The sequence below is a fragment of the Panulirus ornatus genome, chromosome 2 (genome assembly GCF_036320965.1).
Source record: "Panulirus ornatus isolate Po-2019 chromosome 2, ASM3632096v1, whole genome shotgun sequence".
In the NCBI taxonomy this organism is placed as follows: domain Eukaryota; kingdom Metazoa; phylum Arthropoda; class Malacostraca; order Decapoda; family Palinuridae; genus Panulirus; species Panulirus ornatus.
In genome coordinates, this window is record NC_092225.1 from 27,405,000 (window position 1) to 27,428,949 (window position 23,950).

Below are 23,950 nucleotides of genomic sequence, written 5' to 3' on the forward strand. Positions count from 1 at the left end.
GATACATTTAGTGTACATAATCCACTGTACTTGAAGGTGGTGAAAGGCTTTTTGGACAAATCTCAAAATATACATCGTGAGGATATATTCATGAAGGTTCATATTTTCATTGTATTATATGGGCAGCTTACCTTCCATCATCCATGCTATAGATTGATCCACCTATGGTGCAACGCTTAAACTCCATGACATTGCGGGTTAACGTGCCAGTCTTGTCAGAGAGGACATACTTGATCATGCCAAGTTCTTCATTCAAGTTAGAGGTTCTTGCCATGGCCCACACATCATTTTCCTCATACCACATATTGATATCATTGTTGATGAAACCTGCCTGTTGAACACCAGCTAAGTCTGGGACACTAACATCTACACAAACAAAGATTTATTCTGAGACACAATTCCGCAACTGGACAGAAGCATTCTGCAAGGACTACTGATTACATGAACTATCAGCTATACTATCAACTGTGAATCTGGAATTGCCCCTTAAAGGAATTCTGAATTATATCATTTGTGGCCAAGAAATGCCTCGTACAACTGCCTTCAGTGAGTTAGCTAGTTCTGAACCAAATTTAAAAACAACAACTAAGGTACTAAAATGTGCCATTAAATAGCACCCTAATACTTCAGAAATTTGTGCCACATATTTATTCAGTTTTGAAAATTCTAAAGAACAATGAGCAAAAGAGACAAGTGTAACAGAAGGGTGTCCCACAATTTGCTTCTATCTGCTTGCAGATTTAAGTATCTCAAAGACATAAAAAATAAAAATAATAATAATATGAAGTGTGACATGGCAACTGTTACATAATTACACAAAATGCCTGCCACAATAAGGCATCTCTTACCTTCTTGTTCCCAAAGGCAGTATCCTCCACCTTCTCAGACGGGCAGTCACATATGCCCTTCCATTTAATCAATGCAATGATCAGCATTTCTAAATAAAACATTAGAATTTTCCTGTAGTAAAACTGGAAAATTTTTCTGAATTATCAGATCCTCAACACAAAGATTTCTAGCATTAACTTATATTTCTCACTGGAATGAATATACGAGAGCCAATTTCAGAAAAGTGTAAGACCAAAACTGCACACCAAGCATCTAGAACAAATCATATGACAACGATAAATGGCAGGATCCATTCTTCCTATCCAGACAATATACTTTTACACATTCAATCAAAGTGCTAGCCCTTTAGCTGCAATCAATTCACATAACCAGCATTTTTTTCCGTTATCATTTTTTTTACCTGTATGTACATAGTTAAAATTCTTGAACAGGCTGCCTCTGTCTCAAGATGATATATATCCATGCACACTTCCTGTAGCATCCCACACGTTGTTACCGAAGTGCTACAGGTCTGTAAAAGATCTTTACCCTCAAGTTATGTCATAATTTTTTAAGTTGTGACAAGCTTGCAAGACGAATGATATCAGTGATATGATCCCTTGGTAATAATGTTGCTAAAATTCCAGCCCCTCTTAGCCACCTTCAACAACATGCAGGAATACAGGAGAATTCCTTCACCCCTAACTCATGGACAGGTATATTTTTTCATACATATTCACCATTTCCCACATCAGCGAGGCAGCATCAAGAACAGAGGGATAAGCCTTAGAGGGAAAATCCTCACTTGGCCCCCTTCTCTGTTCCATCTTTTGGAAGAGTAAAATTTTTCCCCATGCATGTTCATTGTTTCTTTTGTTTGTGAGGCCTCATTTACTTGCACCCACTCTCTAACTGTCTTGTATAATGCATGGCCTGAAACCACAGTCCCTATCCATAAACAAGCAACAGACACACTTCCATTGTTTCTCCTGACCAGTTCTTATGTCCTGGTTCAGCCCAGTGACAATAAAGTCATCCCCTGTATACCACATCACTCCACTGTACCCTATTCCTTGCATGCCTAACACCCTTCTGCATGTTCCATCCTTGATCCCTCAAGGCATCTTTCACACCATTCTTCCAACCCTTCTTAGTTTTACCCTTTTCCTTGTTCCCTCCACTTCTGACATGCATATCCTCTTAATCATCCTCTCCATATGTACAAAACATTTCAGCATATGCCTTCAGCTCTCTTGCACATAATCTTCTTATTGCCTCACCTCTTTCTTATCCCATCATTTCTTATTCAGCCAACCTTCCTCACATCTATATATATCTAAGCACAATACACATTTTATGGTTACTCCTTCATCTTACTTTATATCATACATACTATGATTACACACACATATATATTTTCTATGTAATTTTAATTATCTATTTACACAAAACTTTTTATTTTTTTTTTATTTTTTTTATTATACTTTGTCGCTGTCTCCCGCGTTTGCGAGGTAGCGCAAGGAAACAGACGAAAGAAATGGCCCAACCCCCCCCATACACATGTATATACATACGTCCACACACGCAAATATACATACCTACACAGCTTTCCATAGCTTACCCCAGACGCTTCACATGCCTTGATTCACTCCACTGACAGCACGTCAACCCCGGTATACCACATCGCTCCAATTCACTCTATTCCTTGCCCTCCTTTCACCCTCCTGCATGTTCAGGCCCCAATCACACAAAATCTTTTTCACTCCATCTTTCCACCTCCAATTTGGTCTCCCTCTTCTCCTTGTTCCCTCCACCTCCGACACATATATCCTCTTGGTCAATCTTTCCTCACTCATCCTCTCCATGTGCCCAAACCACTTCAAAACACCCTCTTCTGCTCTCTCAACCACGCTCTTTTTATTTCCACACATCTCTCTTACCCTTACGTTACTCACTCGATCAAACCACCTCACACCACACATTGTCCTCAAACATCTCATTTCCAGCACATCCATCCTCCTGCGCACAACTCTATCCATAGCCCAAGCCTCGCAACCATACAACATTGTTGGAACCACTATTCCTTCAAACATACCCATTTTTGCTTTCCGAGATAATGTTCTCGACTTCCACACATTCTTCAAGGCCCCCAGAATTTTCGCCCCCTCCCCCACCCTATGATCCACTTCCGCTTCCATGGTTCCATCCGCTGCCAGATCCACTCCCAGATATCTAACACACTTCACTTCCTCCAGTTTTTCTCCATTCAAACTCACCTCCCAATTGACTTGACCCTCAACCCTACTGTACCTAATAACCTTGCTCTTATTCACATTTACTCTTAACTTTCTTCTTCCACACACTTTACCAAACTCAGTCACCAGCTTCTGCAGTTTCTCACATGAATCAGCCACCAGCGCTGTATCATCAGCGAACAACAACTGACTCACTTCCCAAGCTCTCTCATCCCCAACAGACTTCATACTTGCCCCTCTTTCCAAAACTCTTGCATTTACCTCCCTAACAACCCCATCCATAAACAAATTAAACAACCATGGAGACATCACACACCCCTGCCGCAAACCTACATTCACTGAGAACCAATCACTTTCCTCTCTTCCTACACGTACACGTACACAAAACTTTTACATGAATAAATAACTACAGGCAAAATTATAAATAACCAAATCCTAAAAATATAAGCAATAATACTAAGTTAATTGTTTATATACTTTAAAACTAAATAAATTTACTCTAGTAGTTTTTTCATTTGGTGAGAAAGAGTGGGAGATTGCATAATGTACACCTTTTATGATGTATATGGGTGGCTGGTGCATGTGATTATTTTCCATCTATGATGGAAAATTGTTAATGACTCTTAAGGATGAGTAGAAGAATCAAACAACTGGGAATTCTAATGAAAGTGGACACCAATTCATCATCAGCTGATGATGCACAATTTAATGCTAAATTATGAATTGATGATTACGGCAGTTTAAGGTATACAAGCCATGATATATGAATGCTGACACTGGAGGGGTAGTAGGGCTTTCTGCATCAGGATCTAGCTGACTGGACTTCACTATCAAACATGTATACTTCAAGATTTGTCAAATACAGAAAATAAGTCTGGAAAATGGAAGATGGATACTCTAAGAATTAAAAAAGGAATGAATAATAATAGACAGTGAAAAAGTGAATACAAAACCTGGATCAAAAACCTAGGACAATTAACTGGACCTGACTTTAGCAATGATGTAATGTGGACTCACCTGGATAAATCTAACGACTTCTAGTGTCACTTGGAGGGAAATGGGAATAAGATTGTTGAAGAGGATGATAAATGTAATGAAGTTAATGCCAAAGTTGAACACACTCAGATCTGAAACAAGAAAATTTTACTATCAGGTAATATCAAGTAATCACACACAGAAAGAGAATCTAATGTCAGGCAAGCATGATGAGCAAGAAAAAAGCAAGTCCGTAGGGGACAGGGAAGTACCTGAGAAGGTGATGAGTATCATTGCAGAATTAAGGATGAACAGAATATGAAAAAGATAATCAAACTATCAGACTTGAGTGAAATGGGAGGATGTAGGTACTACAACAAACCAAAAATGAGATCATGTACAAAAAGTACAAAAAAAAATCTAGGTATTGCAACAAACCAAACAAGAGACATTCAAAATGAAAAGTACCAAAAAACCTTTAAGTAATGAATTTTCAAGTATGACAGATTTATAAAGATTATCATGGATCACCACATAAAAAAAAAGCTATATGCAAGGAAAATACATATATTACTAATCAATGACAGATATATCCAATTCTAGTAATCAATCTACATATTCAATGCACTGTTCCTAGCATTAATGCAGGAGGACAAATATGTAAACTTTACAAATTTCAGCACATTGTTGGAATCTCAGGCTATCTAAACATGATTACATTTAAGTGAACCTTGAAAACATAACCCAACATACAAGAACAATGAGCTAGATTTAATCTAAGTCATTCCAAGTTAAACCTAGGGCCAAATGCCTGAATTGTAGAAGTAAATTATGATTCTAAACCAACCAAAGCATAATACATCCCTTTCAACTCTATTAACCAGACACCTTTCCAAGCACTAGGTTTTCCTTTTCTAAAAACACAATTCAAAAAATTTATCTAACCTTACATTATCAAAGAAATCATATAACAATGAAAAAATTACTCCAAAAGTATATTTTGACTACTACTTTCACAAAGTCTGTTCCTAAATGCTAGGGATGTTATACTGGTGCTGTACTTTTCTTGTTATCAGCTATTTCATCTCTACATGGGTCTTATTCACCCAAGAGCAAAGTACTGTCCACATGTCTGGGATGACTTCCTCAACCTCTTTATTAACAAGAGCAGAATCAAAGGCCTTCCACCTCATTAATTTTCCTGAATCATCTCTCTTCACAATACTGCTGCTCTCTCTTTCTCTCTGTACCAAGTCTGGCTGCTGCTTCTGTCAGTTTCTGCGCGGAGATTGGCCACTCGAGGATTAACCGCTTTGATACCTTCTTCCCTCACACAGATAAGCTATGGAATTCTTATCCTCTTTCCCTTTACAATCTTTCTAACATTATGAGTCAGTTCTGCAAACATCCATGATGCTCTGACTAATCTCTACATTGTTTTCTCATACTTTTTTCTTTTCACCTAAGATGGCCTGTACCATGCTGATCAGTAAAAAAACAAATCATATGACAAATACAAGATGTTTAGAACAGAACTGATAAAGACTAAATGACTGCTTTAGGACTGCACTTAGATGTGCGTGGGTGCTAGCAAAGCAGGTTGGGTTGTAAATGATTGAGCAATGGAACATATTGCATAATGATGGGTATACCCTAATGACCTTTTATTAAGTCTGCTGGAAACCATTTTCCAATTGGGCACCAAGCCTGGATGATAAAACAACAAATTTCCTAAACTTATAATATTCATCACAGAATGCAACCAGGCAGCATAATGCATGCTTACTCTACTTTAACAGGTTAATTTCACTTCAACTTTGACGTGAAACTAAACTAAGTTCCAGAATCATTCCAATAATAAAAAATACTGAAAACAGTTTCTGAAATAAATAATACAGGAGAAACAACACAAGGTATGATACACCTTGGCTAGCATCAGAAAGAAAAGCTTATCAAATGTTCAAAGTGGCATTTTGCATCAGAGCAGGGGACAATGTCTTTTTCATGTTACACCTGGGATTGCGTACTGTAAGGTGTCAGAACATACCATCAAGGGAGAGGTACCAGTGGAGATTAGCATTCCACTGAGAGTTGCACACAGCCATAATGAGGCAGAGGACAATCAGCAAGAAGAACAACAGGATGATCAGGTTATTCGTCTGCTTGTCCACCTGAAATGATGATATGGTGCTTTTTACACAAATATAAACACTGTATTTCACATACACAAATCACTCAGTTGTAGCAGGATTAGTTAAGAAAAAAAATCAACATCAATGAGAACAGTGCATTAAGAAATATACTTATCAAATTTGCTGATACTCATTCACTCCACCCTAAATAACCCACTTTTTCAGCTCCTGCACCTTCCTCTTTACCTCCTGCTGCTTCTCTTGTATGCAACATAATCACCTACATTCCTATCATGTAATTAATGCCCATTAACCTCTTTCCTCTTTTACTAGCAACTGAAGTTCATCATCCATCTCTCACTACCATTTCTCACTTGCACACCTCCCACCTTCTGAATGCAACGCATTTTCCTAACACATGTTGGAACTGCTTCCTTAAATACGTCCCATTCCTCACCGACTCCCCTAGCTTCATTTACTCTCATTTCTTGCCATTCTACACTCAGTCTCTCCTATCATTTCTTCACACAAACCTCTTTTCCAAGCTCAAGCTCACTTACTTTCAGCAACTTTTCATCCATATCATTTCCTCTTCTCCTGAAGTCTGTTACAAATTTTCACCTTTACCTCCACCAAACTGTGATCAAATCTCCCACTAGCTGCCCCTCTCGGCACAATCACATCCAAGAGCCTCTCTTTTACACCCGTCATTTCTATGTATTCCAAAAATGCCTGCTATCCATCTTTCCTACTCTTCCACACTTCACTTATTTATCTCCCTCTTTTAAACAAAGTATTCCTAATCACTAGTCCTTTTCTCAGTACACAACTCCATAAGCTGTTCAACATTTCTTTGAACATCCCTGAGTACTACCCACTTTTGCGTTCAAACCATACGTGTTAGTACCGATCTCTCATGACAAAACTGCTGATGCATTCACTCAGCTCCTTACAAAACACTCCATTCACTTCTCTTCCTCAGCCCTCTAAAGACCAGGTGCAAAAGCACTAATAACCATCCACCTCTTGTAATCCATTTTCATTTTTGCCTACATCAAACTGGTACTAACTTCCTTACACTCCTTCACACATTCCCACAACTCTTCCTTCAGCAAAAGTACTACCCCTTTCTTAGCCCTCACCTTCACACTAACCCCTAACTTTACCCCTAAAACATTCCCAAACCACTCTTTTCCCTTAGCTGTCTATCTTATAACATGCAATCAAACTCTTATCTTCATCTTATCTTGGTTATATCCACACATATCCACATTTCCCAATCTGAGCCTTCTAGGAGCATGTGCACTCCTTACTTGGCTCCTTCTATTTCAACTTTTACCTATACTAATACAAGAAGGGGAGGGTTTCCAGTCCCCTGCTCCTGCCTTGTACGATAAGTAAGGAAAATGTGAAAAGTATTCTTTCTCTTTCTAATGAAAACATTTCCAAATTCCTTAACTGAGAGAAAGGAAATGTCTCAGGCCTGTATCACCTAGGTAACTTGCCTTTTTACTAAAACTTAAAGAATAAGTAACACAATATTAAGAGAAAAAAACATAAAATATATAAATCAGTAACATAAAAGATTATCTTTTAAACAAGGGCAAACATGATTCAGAGAGAATGAAAGTGCAGTATTATGGAAAAATAAATGGACATCTACAGGAAAGAACTTACAACACATACACAGAGGGCATGAAGGGTGACTTCATTATTACTTACTGTCGAGCGCTTGAGAGGAGCTGAGGTAGCAGAGTTCTTCATAAGTTTGGTTTCATGACCAGTGTACATCACCATTCCAAATACCCAGTTTGTGTTTTGCAGCTTGGCCCCACGCAGCAGCACTTGGTCTGGGCACAGTGGAATAGCTCTGTAAGGGAAATGCCAGAGAATTATCACGTCACTTCCATAAGAAATCCACATTCTTTTATCTTAAACTAAAATCAAAGTATAGGAGTACAAGATGATCCCTGAAAATTCAAATACACTAAAATTTTGCTGCTCATCTGTAAGTTGAAAAACACAGCTGCTATACCATTGATCATTTATGTTTCTTAAATATCATCTATCATACTAAGATCTGAACAAGTATTCTTTTTTAACTATAAGAGGAAGACTTAGCTATTTTCGTAATGTGGAGTTTCAAAGATAGAGTGGATGTTACAGTAAATACTAAGTGTGTCAACTGAGCCAAGAGGTGGAATTACAGAACTGGCGAAGGAGAAAGTTGAGATGAATTTTTGATACAGAGATGGGCAGAAAAACTGGGTCTTAGAAGTATTCATCTTGACCAGATTTTGTCTACCCCACTGAGATACCATGTCCTAGTCAAGACAAGATGCAGATCAAGTGAGACAAGAAGCAGCACAATTGAAGGATGTGGAAGAATGCAGTACTGAGTCATCAGCATATGAGTGCATTTGGTTATTTGTAGAATAAAGAAAATCATTGATAAAAAGGAGAAAAAGACTAGGAGACATGACAGGACTTTGAGGGGCACCACTTGTGATGGAGAAAGGGGGAGAGGCTGATCTATTAAGAACCATAAATTCTATCTTGACTTTTAATATCACTTAATATGTAAACCAGCTACATTACCATTACAATTTAGTGCAATACTAACCTTACTTCCTACACTTACCAAACAATAATATTCAGTATCCATTTTTTCTATAAATATGCCTCTGTACAATGGCATCACAAATGAAATTAACCACTTGTGTACTTACGGGCGACTTGTTTCCTTCAGGTTGCCAGTAAACTGATAAAGGAATCTGTTGGGTGCCTCACACTCAACTTTGCCAGAGAGATTCATAAGGTCTCGTGCCTCCAAAAGGTGTGCTGTCTGTGGTAAACCCTGGCGAATTTTCAAATTAGTCTCACCATCAAGGTTGGCTGTCTCAACATAACACAATGCCTGGGGTTCACTGGAAGCAAACAAAATACAGCAATAAAATAAAGAATCAAAGAAATGCTTCTACTGAGATTTAAAAACAGATCAATCGAAATCACAGCTGTTATCATCAAAGCAGAACTTCATTTATATACTGTATGCATATATGTATCACCAACAATCTACATACAACATTCTTGGGGAAAATACAGATTCTATGGAACCAGATCAGATATAAGAGACCTAAACAGGATGGAGCAACTTTTCAACATTGTCATCATTGTAATACAATAAAGGCCTGGCAAAGCATGTTTCACAACCAGCAAAGCATGTTTCACAACCAAATAAGAAGTTTATATACAAGTGCAGCATTAAAATTCAGGTTAATCAATATGCCTATATAAATGAGTAAACCATAGATAGTAAAGGCATTTATATCTCAGTACCATACCTAGATCTGTAACAATATAGAAAAATCTAACCAGTGAAGGAAGTCATTCACCTGCAAATATATCATGTACAAATCATTCAACTTAAATCTGTTTTTGAATACATACACCTCCTGACTAACCTTGATGCTAAAAGGATGAGATCTGCTGGGAAGAACTTGTTGTTGTGCACTTTAACAATGTCTCCTACTTGAATGTGCCGCCATTTAATCCACTGCCACTGTCCATCTTTCAGTACTTCAATTTCCCGTTTATTGATTTCATCATCTGCTCGATGACGTTTCTGCAATTTTGAAAAATACAGTATCTACATTTCTATAAAGACAAATATCTGTTGCAGCATGAGAGATAACTTGAGTAGATATGACACCCTAACACAAAAAGAAAATAAAAATAGTGACAGCCAGACTTCCTACTTATTACCAAAAGTAAGGTTTCCTGCTGGAAAAATAACATCTGTATTTATTTGTTCCTTCATATTCTCCAATTTGACCTCATAATAATGTCCAGTGACAGAGGTGTGAAAACTGATGATGCATATGTGTTAGCAAACACAGACATATGAACATCAACAGTATAATAAGTAAATAAAGCAGCATGACAGTAGACAAATTCTAAGGGTTGGGGGCCTCATGAGAGTACAGTTAATAGGCATCAACAGGTACAGTCTCGGCAAAAAGCATCCAATGGTGTGATTCAACTTTATTTTAGTTCTTTTATGGACAAACATTTATAAAATGAAACAAAACTTACACTTTAGTATTTTGTCTTACTACCTTGCTGATAAATCATTTCAGTCTGTTTGGCAATGAATCTGATAACTTCCAAAGGTAATGAATGTCTGCACCAGTTTTTCTTCTCCAAACATACCACCTATCTCTTCTTTCTTCTCATCTTTATTACATCCACACACATTCAGACTCCTAAGCCTGAGCCTTTAAGGAGGATGAGTACTCCTCACTTGGCTCCTTCAGTTCCATCTTTTAGAAACTGAAATACATGAAGGAGAGGGCTTCCAGACCTTTGCTCCCACCCCTCTTAGTAGCATTCTATGACAAGTAGGGAATATATGGGCAGGATTCTTTCTCCCTAATCACCAGGGATATGGAAAAAATCATATAAAAATATAATGTTTCTATGGTCGTAAGTAGGTAACACGTGGCTGCTCAGCATAATCTAAATCCAGCATCTAATCCTTTTTTTTTTTGCACCCTTTACAATGCATAAATAAATATCTATAATGATAATATACCACGCTTTTAACAAGCACTCATGAGTTGTCAAGAAAAGTCTTCTGAGGTCTTTACTACCCCAGCCCTGGCTGGGCCTAAACATTCCATTAAATCCAAATCTTCGATTTTCTTTTGTTCACCTTACAACTTGATCATTATAAGTATACGGAACAAGAAATTTGTTACTCTTCAGGAAATTTGTCATCCTGCTGGTGTCATCACAAATACTTTATTCCAATATTTCTCAATTCATCTTTTCTCCTTACAGATGTTTTTCTTGAGGAATATCATTACTAAACATGGGAACTTCAACGTTTTTCCTTGATAAAACAATAGTAAAAGGAACACTTATCAGTTCATATTTCACTGGAGGATTCACACTCTCTGGGAATGTAGCTGGAAATTAGGGAAATTTCATGGCCAAAGCTTTAAAAAAGTACAAAGAACTAAAACAGAAGATCTAGAGCAGGGAAACAAAAATCATACCTGTGGTACCTGAATTAAGAGAAGTGAGTTACAGGGAAAGGTTTAAAGCCTAGAGAGGTGAAATAATCAAAATCTTTTAGTTTTTACATCAGCCTGAAATAGAGACCGAACATTTCTTACAAAGATGTAAGGACAGAATAGCCAGAGACCATTACATGATATCAAGCAAGAAACTTGTCAGAATAGATGTAAAAGTATTTTCATAGTGTAAGAGTAGGGAATGAAAGGAATAAACCCTGGTATGAGATTGAGTATATGGAAACCATACCAAAGTTTACAAAGTTGTATGACAGTACAGAGAGTTCTAGAGATGGGGCCCCTTAAACATAGAACTCAACCATTCGGCATAAACATGTGTTCTTAAACTGCCAGTTAAACACATATACACACACACTTTGAAAACAAAGCAAAAGCATGTGGGGCATCATAAATGTATGAAGGTTTTAGGCCCTGAAGATAGAGTTTAATAAGAACAGCAAGATAGCTACAATAGTATACTTACAATGTCCTCAGCAATCTCTTTGATGGCTGATACAACCAAGATGCAGATAAGAGGCACTAATGTTGTGTACCGGCCTGTCGGAGACACTCCAGGAATTTGCTGCAAAACAAGGTTACTAATACAATCCAGCTTCTTCCACAAATAAAACCTCACTAGTTTCTATGCCTAGTAGCAAAACGTTATATCCCTATAAATCATCTAAGACAATCACTGACAGCCATGGTTTACGTTGAACCCTTAGGGATTCTACAAAACCTTTTATATTACTGGAGAATTTTTCCAACTATCTGAAAGTTACAGTATATTAATATAATAATTCATTCAGTCACACTAAGCACAGAAACTATACATGCAATTAGTTTCATATAAAAATCTAACTGAGATTAATATCTGAAAGACTAGCAAGTTATATCTACCACATTAAGGATGACATAAGACTGTAATAATAATTTGTATTATTACCATTTCACAAAAGGTTTTCCAACATTATCTAGCAAAAAATGACAAAAACACTATAATAAAGATACTGGTTGTTTTGATATCCTGCACAGTATATCATAAAGAATAATGTATAAAATAATCACGATCCCATATCTCTGAGCAAGTCATGAGCCCTGGATCATATATTCTAAAGGAAGTCCAACATATGACGGGAAAAGAAAGGCAGAAGTACTTGCAATATCTACAGAATATAAGAATGATAATCAAAGACAGGGTACAAGAAGAAGCTTGGGAGAGCAACAGGAGAGGTGTGTCGGGTGAGAGGTGAAGAGCAACAATGAATAGCAGAGTAACAACAGACAAAGGAGGTGAAGTCAGAGAGGAAGAGCAATGTGGAGTTAGGGATTGCAGTAATAGGCTGGGCCATTAACAAGATACAGGTAAAGCAAATGGGCCAAAAGGCAATTGAGGGATGAGAAAAGCAATGAAAGGGTATGGGAATATCAAGAGGTGTGGGAATGGAGTAACATGAAGCAAAGCAGTGTACACTGAGGGATGGAGGAAAAGTAACAAATGCTCAGGTGAGCATTGAGTATCAGAAGAAAATAATGAAAACCAGGAGAAAATTAAAAGGTTCATGAACATGAGTCAAATTGAAAAAAGGCAAAGCAACAAGGAGCTTAATGAGCAAGACGTACCTGAGACATATATAAAAAAGGCTGAAGAGTGCACAGAAAGACATGGAAAAGCAATAAGTGGCAGGAAGTAACAAGAAGCAGTAAAAGATAGAATTAAACAATGGCTTGAGGAAAGCAATGAAAGATGAAATAGAAAGCAAAAAGGGAAAATAAATGAAATTAAGGGTTGAAGAGAGCAATGAGGAAATTTCTTCACAGCATAAGTAAGGTTGAGTTTCAAGTTATATCTTTTTATAAGAGGCATAACTCAATCAAAATCCAAGCTGAAGTTTTGAGTCTTATGCTACTGAATCATTTAGATGCTAGGAAACACATGTACAGAAGTTCCTTTCCAACCACTTAGAGTTACATTGGAAGACCCCCATGGTTGGCAAAATTGTGGTTGGCAAGGCAAGGGGCCAATGGGAAATGAGGGGTTAGGGGGTGTGACCCTTAGATTATAAATAATGATGCTATTAAAAAATAATATGCATTTTCTACAAAAGTAAAACGAAATCATTGACAGATCTGAAAGATAATAATATGATGGCAGTACATCCTCCCCAAAAAAGCACCTGTATACTTCCCCAAAGCAGCCAGCCAGTTTCGTAGAGCAAAAGGCTATCTTGAAGATCAACCTAACACCACCATCTGGTTATGACAACCTCCTACCTCTCCCTAGAAATGGCGGTCTGCCAGACTGGGTTAAAAGCAGCCTGTGGTCACATGACACTCCCCCAATGCATGGATAAAATTTTGGAGGCCTCATGGAAAACCAAGGATACTCCAAACTTGATGCCCTGGCAGGTAAACTTGCAAACATCACTTTAAGTATATATTTTCTAAATCATATGTAGCAAAACGGTGGTACGCAAGGGAACTCTACTAAGTCTCATGGATATCCGATTTTGATCTCTAAATAATGAACAAGGTTATGTCACAAGTTACAGTGTGACTGCCTTCAATGAATACTGGGCAAATGAATGACAGAAAAAAAATCCCTATGTATCTACAATACTGTGCAGGCAACATAAATAAAAGTATTAAGTTCCAAGGCCAAAAATTTAACTTTTCTTCCAAGTTATGAGCCAGGTTAATTCTATTTATTAGCATCATACCTCAGGCAACATACAAACTAGATATGGGTTTTATCCAATTCAAATCCTCAGATGCTGTGAAACAACTAAGTATAATTATTTGATTTACATTTTTCATGTCATGACCAAGGGTATGATGCAAGAGTGACTCCTCACGACAAACAACAGACAAAGCAATCCTTAAGTAGTGTCTACCATGCTACACAGTCAACATAAAACACCTGTATTAAGTTCAGCTCCAAAGGTGGAGTTTGTGCTAACTGTAGTACAAAAACAGTTAGAGCACACCTTGCGGGTCTCAAGTCAACTAACTTTGAAACCATTCAGCTCGATATTTCTCTGCCCTACATTACCTTGCTTTTGTCTTTCATTCATTTCCCCTAAATTCCTCCAACTACTTTCAACTATTTGACTATTTGACCTCCTGCTATGATGCGCTGTTCTCTTCACATCCAAATGCTGAAGTCCTCTATGCAGTTTTCGATGTATGCCACAAGGACTGGTTTGACTTTAACTGGGACGATCCTGGAGGAGCCAAGGCCCTTTCTTTTTTCCTCCTTAATGATCTGGAACAAATAATTACACGCCCTTTATAAGTTCCTGACAGTGACAAACACTCTTCCAAAGCACTTGACCTCACTTTTATCTCTGAACACATCCCACTACTTATACAATGTTTTGCACCCTTAGGATCCTCAAACCACAATCTTATTTCTTGTGCTTCAAATTAAGGATGCCCACCCTCTATACCTACTTTAAACCCCACCTCTGGCACTCTAGGAGACCTCAGAGATCATCCAAGCATGGCTTCTCTTCTAGGTTTCTTTCCTTTGATGAGTACTGCTTCACCAGCTGGGATGCCTTTGCTCTGCTGTCAGTATGACTGAAGTTAACCTGACAAGGATGAATGGAGTCCAACATCATCTCTTACCCGAGTCATGGTATGGCCGCTCCTTCCATGTCTGTCCCATCAGTGGAATAGGTCAAACATTATGAAACCTTTCCCTTCCCATGATACCCTTTCTGCTTCCATATATGCTCGGCATCACTGCAAAAGTTGTCCACTGAAGCACTGTTTAATATATTTACAAAGAGGTGACCTAAGACTCTCTCAGGAATACGAGTCCAGGAGGGAACAATGTGTGCTCCAACTTCATGCTTTTGTCACGGTTTTCAATATGTCACCACTTAATTGCCTCCGTTATCTTCTATTTTCTATAGTTTATGTGTAGTTTTCCTTAGGAACGCACAGTTCCGAATCATTGTCACCGTTTGCGGCAGACACACCCCCATATGACAAGTCCATCAAACCAACCAAAATTAAAGCAAGCATTTCCGCATATCCCCGAAACACACGCACACCTCACCTACTCTGCCATAGCATCCGAGTTTGACCTTAATTTTCTGTGCTACAGACGAGAATTACATGGTTACTGTTCCTCCCACTGGGTGAGTGAGATTTCTGTGATTCAAACACTAATGTAATGAAACCTAAACGCGCACCATATTACACATGTTATATCAATTTCTATGTAATATTACCTAACAACAAAAAGGGTAAGATCAATATATATGAAATGTGACAAAAGCAAAGAAACAACAGAAACATAATTAATGGCACAAAAATTCAGCATAAAATATATATATTCTACATTATACAAAACGCTATGTCTTCTACAATTAAAGAACATTAATCAAAAAAAGAAGGGAAAATCCATACCAAGCAGATTGAAAACCATTTTCTTTTTTTTTTGTAACCTCGGGAAAGTACGTCAAACACAAGGTCAAAGTCTGGAGGAAACAGCTGAAAACTCTTACATTATTCTACAATTTTACAAAGTGCGCCCCAACAATTCCGCCACGTTCGGGGGGTGAAAACTAGTTAAGTGCACGTCTTAAATTACCCGCCATCTTCCCTTGTGATGACGTACTTCGAGCAAATTTGATGTGAAAATTAAGGGGCAAAAATACCTTGACGTGATAATCAATAAAGATTTATAATACTAAAGCAATACTTCACGACATGTAATTTTGCAGAAACAAATTGTGAAGATTCCATGGAAAGATCTATATTGAAAAAAAACAAGACATAGCATTTATTCTAAACAAAGGCCTAATTAGACTATATGTAACACATGCTAATTAGATATGGTCATCCACTTTTAAGCTAACGAACGAAAAGTAGAAACCATACAAAAGCACACACAAAAAAAAATTCACTCGCAAATAAACCTTGTGAATAATGAGAAAGAAAAAGAAATCTACCAATATAATGACGCAGACACGAAGTTATACATACGAATTCCCACGAGGAACATCTTAATTGTATGAGTAGACATTTTAATTTTGTAGAGGGTATGTTACCAACAAATGGATTTGCTAAAAGTACTTGTTTTTGAAGATTTCAGGGACGGCAGTGTTTATTTATCATTAAATGATGTATACTGATGTATGCCGTACCACAGAAGGGAGATTACGGCCGACTTCACCCCTTCACCACGGGCACAGGGAGTCTAAAGCAAAAATTCCCAAAGAGATCAAAGAGCTTTCAGAACACTAAATAGTTATGATTATATGCAAAGGCTAATAATTTCTTCATGTTCCCCAGAGTAACCCATAATCATATTCTTGCCCGTTGATGTAACGGAGGGAAATGGACCGTTCGCATCACAATCCTTATCTCTATCTACATTTTTAGATGCAATTACTGTCCGCCAACCGATAAAATGGTCAATAGATAATCAGGTGTTCTGTTATCTGGTTGTAACTCGTACTGTCATATACGATATCGCTCTTATCCTCACACAAAACTGTACACCAAGGGCCCCAATAGGAATTTTATCAGGGGGTACAACGATTCTTTCGGGTCCCACCCCCTTCCCTTCCCTTCTCCATTAATCATCCTGTTTTTCATCCAGTCCGGTTTAATGCCATGAGCTGCAAAGGCCAGAAAGGCATGAGAGAGAGAGAGAGAGAGAGAGAGAGAGAGAGAGAGAGAGAGAGAGAGAGAGAGAGAGAGAGAGAGAGAGAGAGAGAGAGAGACAACCCTTGCACCCGAATCTCAGAAAGATTCTGCTGTATACTTCTCCTCCCCTAGAGATGTGCTCTCGTATGACACAAGAAGAAAATACAAGGAAATAAGAAGAGAGACTGGGCCTTACGAATGTAATGCTCTCTGGCCGTATACAAATAGGAATGACAATAGACATCAACTCAAGACCGTGTCATGGTTTCCAAAATACTACATGACGCTGTCTGGCCTACCAACAGGAGCCTAGTCTCTACTTGTGCTCGCTCTGCCAACACAACAGGAGCCTAGTCTCTCCTTGTGCTCGCTCTGCCAACAGTACCGTGACCTTTTCATCACCACCCACGCCTCTGTCCGACCTCCATATATATATAACCAAGTAATCTGCCACATCTCGTAATCACCCATCATCTTCCCTGATATCCGTGCCGTCCCCACACTACCCATATGATCCTTCCCGATGGCCTACCTCGGTTCTCCCGCTCTCCGAGCCATCCCTATACACACTCTCTCCTCAAGACTTTGGTCTATCACTCCTCCGAGTGTTCAAAAACATTCTTGCAAAAAATTTTGTCTTAACTCTCCCTGGGGGCGGGACTTTTAGCTATCGAGGAGTTTACCATACAACGCCAGGCGTTCCCCGAGCCGTGGCCCGTGGTGGGGGAGGAGGAGGAGGGAACCAGGCTGGTGGAGGGGTGCTCACCTCCCTCCCTCCCTCAAAACCTTCCAGAAGGACACCACCTCCCCAGGGCCCCACCCCGGCCCACTATTCTCCACCCTCGATCAATGGACGCCGCCCAACGTGAATCATACACCACCCACCTTCATCAATCTGTGTGAGGGTGTGTGTGTGTACTAGATGTTTCTTAGGTACGTACTGCTGGGAGACATGTAGTTCTGGTGTCACTCTGGCCCCCCCGCTCATAACTTGGCACATAACACCCCGTGTGTGTTGACCTTTACACATATGCATGAGTTACCGGACTCCCCCAGCTTGAAGTTACAATGCGAGTGGAAAGTCGCCTGAGGCGAGACTGCTATCACCGTCAGTCGACGACATACAGTCTCTTGTTCTAACAACTTCTCGCTTCGGAGGAGCCCATCCTCTCCCTGCTACTCAGTGTAGCGTAGCCTGGGAGATACGGAAGGAAAAACCTGGGGGGGGGGGGTCCTGAGCTAACACTAAAGCCTATGAAGGAGGAAACCTGGGGTGGGATAGGGACGGCGGACCTACCTGCAGAAGGGCTAAGATGAGGAAGCCAGGAGAGGGAAAGAGAGACGGCGACCTACCTGCAGAAGGGCTACGATGAGGAAGCCAAGAGAGGGATAGAGACGGCGGACCTACCTGCAGAAGGGCTATGATGAGGAAGCCAGGAGAGGGAAAGAGAGACTGCGACCTACCTGCAGAAGGGCTACGATGAGGAAGCCAGGAGAGGGATAGAGATGGCGACCAACCTGCAGAAGGGCTACGATGAGGAAGCCTGGAGAGGGATAGAGACGGCGGACCTACCTGCGAAGGGCTACGATGAGGAAGCCAGGAGAGGGATAGAGACGGCGGACCTACCTGCAGAAGGGCTATGATGAGGAAGAAGACGTTGGCGTAGCGTCTGAACTGTTCGAAGAGGAACATGGGCAGGAAGAAGAGCAGCTTGTAGCGGTACTTGGCGGTGCAGATGGCGTTGGAGCAGTACTTGTAGGGCTGGGGCTCGTTCAGGTACACGATGCGGTGCTCCTGCCCGCCCGCGCCCCCGCCCAGGCCGCCCATACCGCCGCCCACGCCGCCCCCACCGTCTCCCTCGCTCCCGCCGCCGCCAGAGTCGTCATCTGAGGGGAGACACGACACGTCAATGTGGCAGACGTCACCGGGGAGAGAGGATGCATCGTCGCAACCCTCGTCCACACACTGCCATGCACACGGCACGTACTTACCTCAGTGGCACACACACACACACACACACACACACACACACACACACACACACACACACACACGATATATATGCATATACACAAGGTTAAGAGACGGGGCTAATAAGAGGGTAAAGCTCTCTCACTGTAACTCAAAACACAGCAAGGACACAAGTGGAGGGTTGTGAGACGGAGGAACACGTCATCAGGTTAAAGTGGAAATTACTTTTTAACCACATGAAGAGCTGTGTGTGTGTGTGTGTGTGTGTGTGTGTGTGACCGGCCGCACCGAGCCAACTCTACAGCAGGAGGCCAACTGCCCAATTAGATCACCGCCTGGGCCCTGTTGAGGTGGGTCCCCGCTGACCACAATACACACAAACGTTCTGGAACGTTAGTAGTTCAAAATTCAACGTTTTTTTTTTCTGCTGCATCCTGTCCTCGTGTAATGCATGGTCGTGTTTATGTAAGCATGTGTATACAAACTGCCATTCCAAATACATATGACATCGAGTTTGTTTTGTTTTTATTTCACAATAAATACATTAAATTCCCTTCAGTAAATCAGTCCATTCATGTTTGACATCATTTGCAACTTCGTAAAAAAAACATAAGCACAACAGGAACTTAAACATCGCTGTAAGTGAATTACATCCACGTATTCAAGACTCCGCCCCCCCGGCCCCACCCCATCACCACCCCCAACCCAGACACCTTGTTGTACCTTAGGGGAAGGAGTGGGTGGTGGGGTGGGGTGGGTGGGGGGGGGCGACGTTAATGTTTTTGATAGTAAAAATAGTAAAAAAAATAGTAATAGTAATAGTAATAGCAATAGTAATAGTAATAGTAATAGCAATAGTAAAAAAAAATAGTAAAAAATACAACAGTAATAGTAATAGTAATAGCAATAGTAAAAAAAAATAGTAGTTCGTGATTCTGTCTGGCCTGCAAGAGAGAGAGAGAGAGAGAGAGAGAGAGAGAGAGAGAGAGAGAGAGAGAGAGAGAGAGAGAGAGAGAGAGAGACTTCTTCAAGGGCCAGGATGTTTAACATCACCACGAACTGAGAAACACACACCACAACACCACACAACACTGACAACAACATACTGCTCGTGGTGTCAAATTAAGCACCACCAATCAGGTTTAGGGTGTCAATTATGCACCGCGCAGGCTGAAGGTGCAAAAACAGGGTCCCCCCACTAAGGTGGTGTCGACTATGCATCACTACGGTGAAGGTGTCCAATATGCACCACCCAGGAGGATGCTGTCACCACTCGAGTGGTGGTGTCAGTTACGCACCACTAGAGAGATGCCACATATGAACCACTAGGGCGAAGGTTCAAGGTATTTACCACTAGGGAGAAGGTGTCAGATGTGCGCCAGCCCTAAGAAAACGGTGTCAGTTTCACCACTATGGTGAAAGTGTCAGGTGTGCACCACTAGGTTGCCACTAAGATGGTGTCATATGTGCACCACCTCTAAGGTGGTGCACCAACTCTAAGGTGAAGGTGTCAGACATGATCCAGCACTAAGGCAGAGGTGTCAGATGTCCATCATCACTATGAATGAAGGCGTCATGTGTTCATCATCACTACGGATGGTGTCAGATGGCCATCATCACTATGAATGAAGGCGTCATGTGTTCATCATCACTACGGATGGTGTCAGATGGCCATCATCACTATGAGTGAAGGTGTCAGATGGCCATCATCACTACGGGTGAAGGCGTCATGTGTTCATCATCACTACGGATGGAGTCAGATGGCCATCATCACTACGGGTGAAGGTGTCAGGTGGCCACCATCACTACGGGTGAATGAGTCAGATGGCCATCATCACTACGGGTGAAGGTGTCAGGTGGCCACCATCACTACGGGTGAAGGTGTCAGGTGGCCACCACCACTACGGGTGTACCTGATCTTCTGAAAAGTTGGTCCAGGTGAAGGGGTTCGAGGGAGGTGACGGTGGAGGAGAGAGAGGAGCCCCGCCACGCCACGCTCACCCACGACCCTCGCGACTTCAGCGACTTCACCGACGGTTCGGACTTGAGGGATCGGAGGGACTTGTTGGAGCGTGCGGGGGTGGGCGTGGGCGTCGAGGTGTCCAGCGTGAGAAGGGTGGTGACGCTGATGTCGTCGTACTCCCTCACACTCTCCACCATCGTCTCCTGACGAGCCAGCGGTGCCTCGTCGTCATGTGGGGGCGGCGAAGCGCTGCCCCGGTCACCCGCGGCGGCGCCCGCCTCCGGGCTCGCCGCCGCGGGCTGGGAGCCGCCACGCCCCCGCCACAAGGGCTCCTCCGGAACCACGGGGGACATCCGTCGCACCCCTACCGACTCTGTCCACAACGCCCGCCTCGGCGTACGGGGCTCCGTGGCGCTGCCGGGGGGATGTCCATGGCTCCCACCAGCTGCTGTGACCACCCGTCGTCCGCTTCCGCCTGGGGCTGTGGCCGGAGGGACGCCGTCGCTGAAGGGCCGCCGTCGCTGCAGGTTAAACTCTGCCCTGGTGTCGTCGATGCGGGAGAGGGTGTCGTCAATCTGGCAGCGAACTCTGTCCCCGAGTGCCCGTGCCAGGCGGTCCACGTGGGCCTGTGTCTCGAGCGTGTGTTCCAAGGCCGGGTTGTCTAAGCCAGCCAGAGATGCGTCCACGGCCGCTCGCACACACTCACCCTCCTTAGCATCCCCCTCCCCCAAGATCAGCACTTCCTCGGCACTTCCCGGCGGGGCGCAGAGCGGCGTCGCCTCCTGGTGCAGCCAGAGGGATCCTTCTTGTGAAAGTCGAGGGTCATCCTGGAAATCGTACGCGTCGAAGGTGTCGCTCGCATCAGGCGACGCCCTGTGTGCCCCAACGTGTTGATGGTCGTGGTGAGCCGCCTCACTCCTCAACACCAGGTAGTCCCCGACCTGTACGTAAACATTCTCATACGTCGGGTAGCTGGTGGTGGTGTGGGGAGGGGAGGAGCCAGCGTGGGTCCCTGGTGGGTCGTACACAACCCCCGGTCCATACCCACTGCCAGCCTCACCGTACACGTTCTCCTCAAGGTCCACCAGACCCATGTGGAGGAGCTGGCTGCTCTCGGTGCTATCGTCACCGGCGTGTGCATGGTGCGCCTCCTGCAGCAGCCAAGCATCACCAGAGTGTAGAGCGGACTGCTGAAGGTGGTGGGTGGCTGGGGTGAGGGTGTGGTCACCAGGCTGGTGGATACCCCGGGTGCTGGGGTACGGGTCGTCCCTGCCCGCCCGAACCATTACATGTGGCTGTGTGGGGTCGTCTTCCTCACGTGGCCAAGCCTGAAGGTCGCCCCAGGTCATGCCTGGCCAGTACTGGCCACACCCGGGAGGGACACCCCCTCTGGCCCACATGGCCACTCTCTCCTCCTCACCCACGTCCCCACAATTCCCCACACCCAGCATGACCGTCGCTGCTCCCACACACCCACTAACCCTGGCAGACAATACGTTCACCCTATTCTCTAACACAAGACGTTAGAAACTGACGCACTCAACACACACACACACACACACACACACACACACACACACACACACACACACACACAGACACACTCACACACACACGGAGGCTCTGGTGTCACACACCTGCCTGCTATTGGGGACCAACACACTCTATCTGCCACACACTATCATCCACCATACCACAGCGGCTCTGGTGCCACACACACACACACACACACACACACACACACACACACACACACACACACACACACACACACTACCACCCACACTACAGAAAAGGCTCCGTCTCCTTACACCAGCACACCTACACCTGTTGTGTACATACCTGCGGCCTCCACACACCTGTAATCCTCACGTGTGACCTTCACACACGCGCTGCTCACAGGCGGCTTTTCAAACACCTGCAATCTGTACATGTAACCTCTCCACACACACACACACACACACACACACACACACACACACACACATACACCTGCTCTCGTGACGTTACAGACTCGACGGGAGGACGAGGAGCGAGCTATGCCACACACCACCAGCACCCACGGTCAACACACACACGGTCAACACACCCACGGTCAACACACACACGGTCAACACACACACGGTCAACACACACACGGTCAACACACACACGGTCAAGAGTCATAATAAACGTGTGGTGGACTCCGAACCACCGCGGGAGGGCCAAGGGGTTGTGGGGAGAGGCGTGATCGGGGCGGTGTGGTCAAGCGGGCGGCGGCGGAGGAGGAGGGAGGAGGCGGAGAGGCGTGAGCGGGGCGGTGTGGTCAGCGGGCGGCGGAGGAGGGATGAGGCGGCGGGCCGGCCTGTCTGTGGTCGACTGCAGGCCCGGGCAGCGAGCGAGAGCTGGTGACCACACCGAACCCACCCCTCCGAGAGCCCACGCCATCAACGACCTTCAAAAACCTTGTTATATACCACCACCACAAGCGACAGACCCCCCTCCCCCTTACTCCAACACCAACACAATACTCTCTCTCTCTCTCTCCTCTCTCTCTCTCTCTCTCTCTCTCTCTCTCTCTCTCTCTCTCTCTCTCTCTCTCTCTCTAGCGCGGTACGGTACCTCAGTACTGGCTTTTCAAAAGGACATATCCGGGTCGAGTATAACAACACCACTACCACCAGAGGTCTACCTCCCAAGCTAAATCTACTGGTCTCCCCCCCCTCTATATATCATACTACCCAGTGGTTCTCCTCTATCTCTCTACCCAGTGGTTCCCTTCTATCTCTCTACCCAGTGGTTCTCCTCTATCACTCTACCCAGTGGTTCTCCTCTATCTCTCTACCCAGTGGTTCTCCTCTATGTCACTCTACCCAGTGGTTCTCCTCTATGTCACTCTACCCAGTGGTTCCCCTCTATATCACTCTACCCAGTGGTTCTCCTCTATGTCACTCTACCCAGTGGTTCTCCTCTATGTCACTCTACCCAGTGGTTCTCCTCTATGTCACTCTACCCAGTGGTTCTCCTCTATGTCACTCTACCCAGTGGTTCCCCTCTATGTCACTCTACCCAGTGGTTCTTCCTCAATCACTCTACCCAGTGGT

The 23,950-nt window shown here is 42.9% G+C and overlaps 1 protein-coding gene across 1 annotated transcript in view; it reads right to left on the minus strand.

Annotated features, from left to right (window-relative positions):
• Positions 1–23,368, minus strand: part of ATP8A (ATPase phospholipid transporting 8A1) — a 100,576-nt gene extending 77,208 nt beyond the window's left edge. The window contains exons 1-9 of the mRNA XM_071667965.1: positions 20,818–23,368; positions 18,560–18,819; positions 11,753–11,851; positions 9,655–9,815; positions 8,920–9,117; positions 7,913–8,060; positions 6,106–6,229; positions 4,101–4,210; positions 132–331 (exon numbers count right to left, since the gene is read on the minus strand). Coding sequence (XP_071524066.1) covers positions 132–331; positions 4,101–4,210; positions 6,106–6,229; positions 7,913–8,060; positions 8,920–9,117; positions 9,655–9,815; positions 11,753–11,851; positions 18,560–18,819; positions 20,818–22,318 — 2,801 coding nt within the window. The 5' untranslated portion in view covers positions 22,319–23,368. The remainder of the gene's footprint in view (positions 1–131; positions 332–4,100; positions 4,211–6,105; positions 6,230–7,912; positions 8,061–8,919; positions 9,118–9,654; positions 9,816–11,752; positions 11,852–18,559; positions 18,820–20,817) is intronic.
• Positions 23,369–23,950: the final 582 nt, after the last annotated feature.